At 35.5% G+C, this 2,627-nt stretch overlaps 1 protein-coding gene across 1 annotated transcript; it reads right to left on the reverse strand.

Annotated features, from left to right (window-relative positions):
- Positions 1–1,063: 1,063 nt before the first annotated feature.
- LOC114357820 (probable cytochrome P450 6a18) lies at positions 1,064–2,370 on the reverse strand. Its single transcript, XM_028311604.1, has 2 exons — positions 2,307–2,370; positions 1,064–1,399 (listed from the first exon to the last, which is right to left on the reverse strand). Exons 1-2 carry the CDS (start codon positions 2,368–2,370, stop codon positions 1,218–1,220), a joined length of 246 nt encoding a protein of 81 aa, XP_028167405.1. The 3' UTR covers positions 1,064–1,217.
- Between the last annotated feature and the right edge of the window lie 257 nt (positions 2,371–2,627).

Raw genomic sequence — 2,627 nt, forward strand, 5'->3', positions numbered from 1 at the left:
AGGCGTGAAAGCGAGACAGACAGACAGAGTTACTTTCGCATTTATAATATTAGGTAGTATAGATGAGGAAACAAAACAATGCTGTAAATGGAAACAAAAACGACTAAATTAAATGACAGTTGCCATAGTAGTTAATACCTACATCCTTATTATGGTATGACAGGCATATCTGTTACCAGGGCTGGCTTTGATGCCCTAATACTAACCAATAACATGTCTAAATACATCCATTACCTATAAATGATACAATCAATATTTATGACTATGACTATGTTCCTAAAAACGCCGAGTCTCCTGAAACATATTTTCCTTTTTCTTGGATAAGTGAAAAGTACCTGAAGTAAGTAAATTCCAACCAACCAACACCTTTCATTCATATGGGACATCGCATCGACAAGCAAGATCTCAATTTCAACTTTATGTTTGAAATCACTAGTAATATTTGGCGTATTAAAATAAGAAGGATAGGATTTTCTGAATAGATAATGCACATTACAAATTTTTATTTAACATAAACATTTCTTAATGTAATTGCAAATGTACCTATTTGTTCAGTCGTTATCCATTACATTAGATAAATGCAAAAGATATAATAATCCGTGGCAATAGACTTTTACAATCTCGCAAACAAATGATTGCGAAACAAAGACTCAACTGTCTCAAGGTGAGTTGCACCATCTTACTTTAACTTTGACAAACGTCAAAAATCTGTCAAACTCCATAGAAAAAGCACCGGTTATAGTCATAGTTACCGTTAAAGTTAGGTGGTGCAACTCAGCCTCAGTGATGTCTAATCACTGTGACATTTCAGTCTTTGTTTATCTAATTTTGCTAAAATCCATTAGCGTTAGTTAATAATAATATTTTGTTAACTATGAGAGTTTCATTCCAAACTAGATTTTAATAACTTGAAAATATCGAATTGCTCAAGGTGGGAATCGAACTCACGAGTAAGTAATTCAAAATTCAGAGTAGTCTCCCAGCAAGCGATTGGTCGTAGGTCCGATTCCCACCTTACGGCATTAGATTTTTCAAGATTTTATAAAAAGTCTATTACGCTTTTGGTCTCTTGACGAATAAATAAATAATTTTCATTTTCTCCTATAAATGCCGTAGGCCGCGTCACAATTTGTGATATTTCCATAGAAGTATTGTAACGCGGTCTACAGCGTTTAAAGGAGACCACAAACTTAGCTATAACATGAATGAGATTAAAACTATAATTTATTAATTTTCCGTTCTTTGAACAGCAGCGGGATGCCTCCTTGGATGCTCTGGACGATGCCGGACTTAGCGGACACCGGCGGCTTGCGGACCGTCTCCGGCGCCGGCTCCACCGTGAACCTCGACAGGATCGCCGCCAGCCCCGCCAGCGACTGCATGTGCCCGAGCCGCTCGCCTAAAACAAACACAATCATAAAAACTTAAAATTTTGCCCTTGAAAGTATTGGAAGTCTCCCTATCGCCATATACACTTAAATCGTTTCGCTTCAGACATAATATTATTATTTTCATAAGCTTTTACATGTCTCATAATTTTTTTGCCCTACTAGCGCTTCGAGACCAACATTTGGCAAGTGGTGAGAAGTAGCGCCGCAACAAACTCAGTCACCGGTTTAAAAAAGCTTCTATACAATCTACTCCACATTAAGCCTAACCCTCACATTATATCTACTACAACACTTTGTCTAAATAATGTTTCTGGGATCTCAGTTAACAGAATGCATTTTGGACTGCAAAAAGCTTTTGAATTAATGCTGAATGATATTGATATACTATTGGTATATTATTTAATGTTAGTAGATATTCCTGTATGGGTAATTTAATATTCTGCTTTTACGAGTAGTACGAGCTATCCACGTATGTTTTCCTTAATTATTATGATTCCTTGGAAAAATTACAACTGCTGGCATAATATTAACGAACCATATTTTTAGATGTCATTAAAACATTCAAGGTCTTCCTTGTTTACCTTTTTGTGGGGTCATAAAAAGACGCGCGTCTAAAATTATACGCGGAAGTATTGGTTTCGCTGTTTTTCGTATAATTAGGATTATTATTATTGTTTTACGTTACTGCTCACAGCACGTTACAAAAGGCAAATTTATGCCTTTTTTAGTAATAAACAGATATTTTGTTACGCTTGCCCAAGTTTGAAGTGTTGGACTGCAGTGCACCTGCCTACTCATGGATATATTATTTATTGTTTTTAACAATATTTTTTTGCAAGATTTTATTGTAAACTTTCATCAAACTATCTTATCATACGAGTATACGTAAATAATAAAATGAAATTACCTACTTACCTATACAAGCACGGGGCCCTTCTCCAAACGGCAGATACACNAAGAAATCGCAGTAAGGAACCATAGACTTGGCACGACTTTGTCTAGATTTCATTACTTTTTAGAGATAAACAAGCAGCTCCATCGAGACTTGGCTTGTTTTTTACAGAATGTTTTTGGTGGGATAAAATTTATTGAAATTCACAATAGAAGACCTTTAAGGATCCGAGGTACTGTTTTTATGGTGAACCAGATTAATGCCATGAGTACCTACATAGAGATACCAAGAACTAAACACATATTAACATAATTTAATAAGTCTAAACAACATAGCCTGCTTGA

This window comes from Ostrinia furnacalis, unplaced genomic scaffold (genome assembly GCF_004193835.3).
Source record: "Ostrinia furnacalis isolate ACB-3 unplaced genomic scaffold, ASM419383v2 OfSCF3453, whole genome shotgun sequence".
In the NCBI taxonomy this organism is placed as follows: domain Eukaryota; kingdom Metazoa; phylum Arthropoda; class Insecta; order Lepidoptera; family Crambidae; genus Ostrinia; species Ostrinia furnacalis.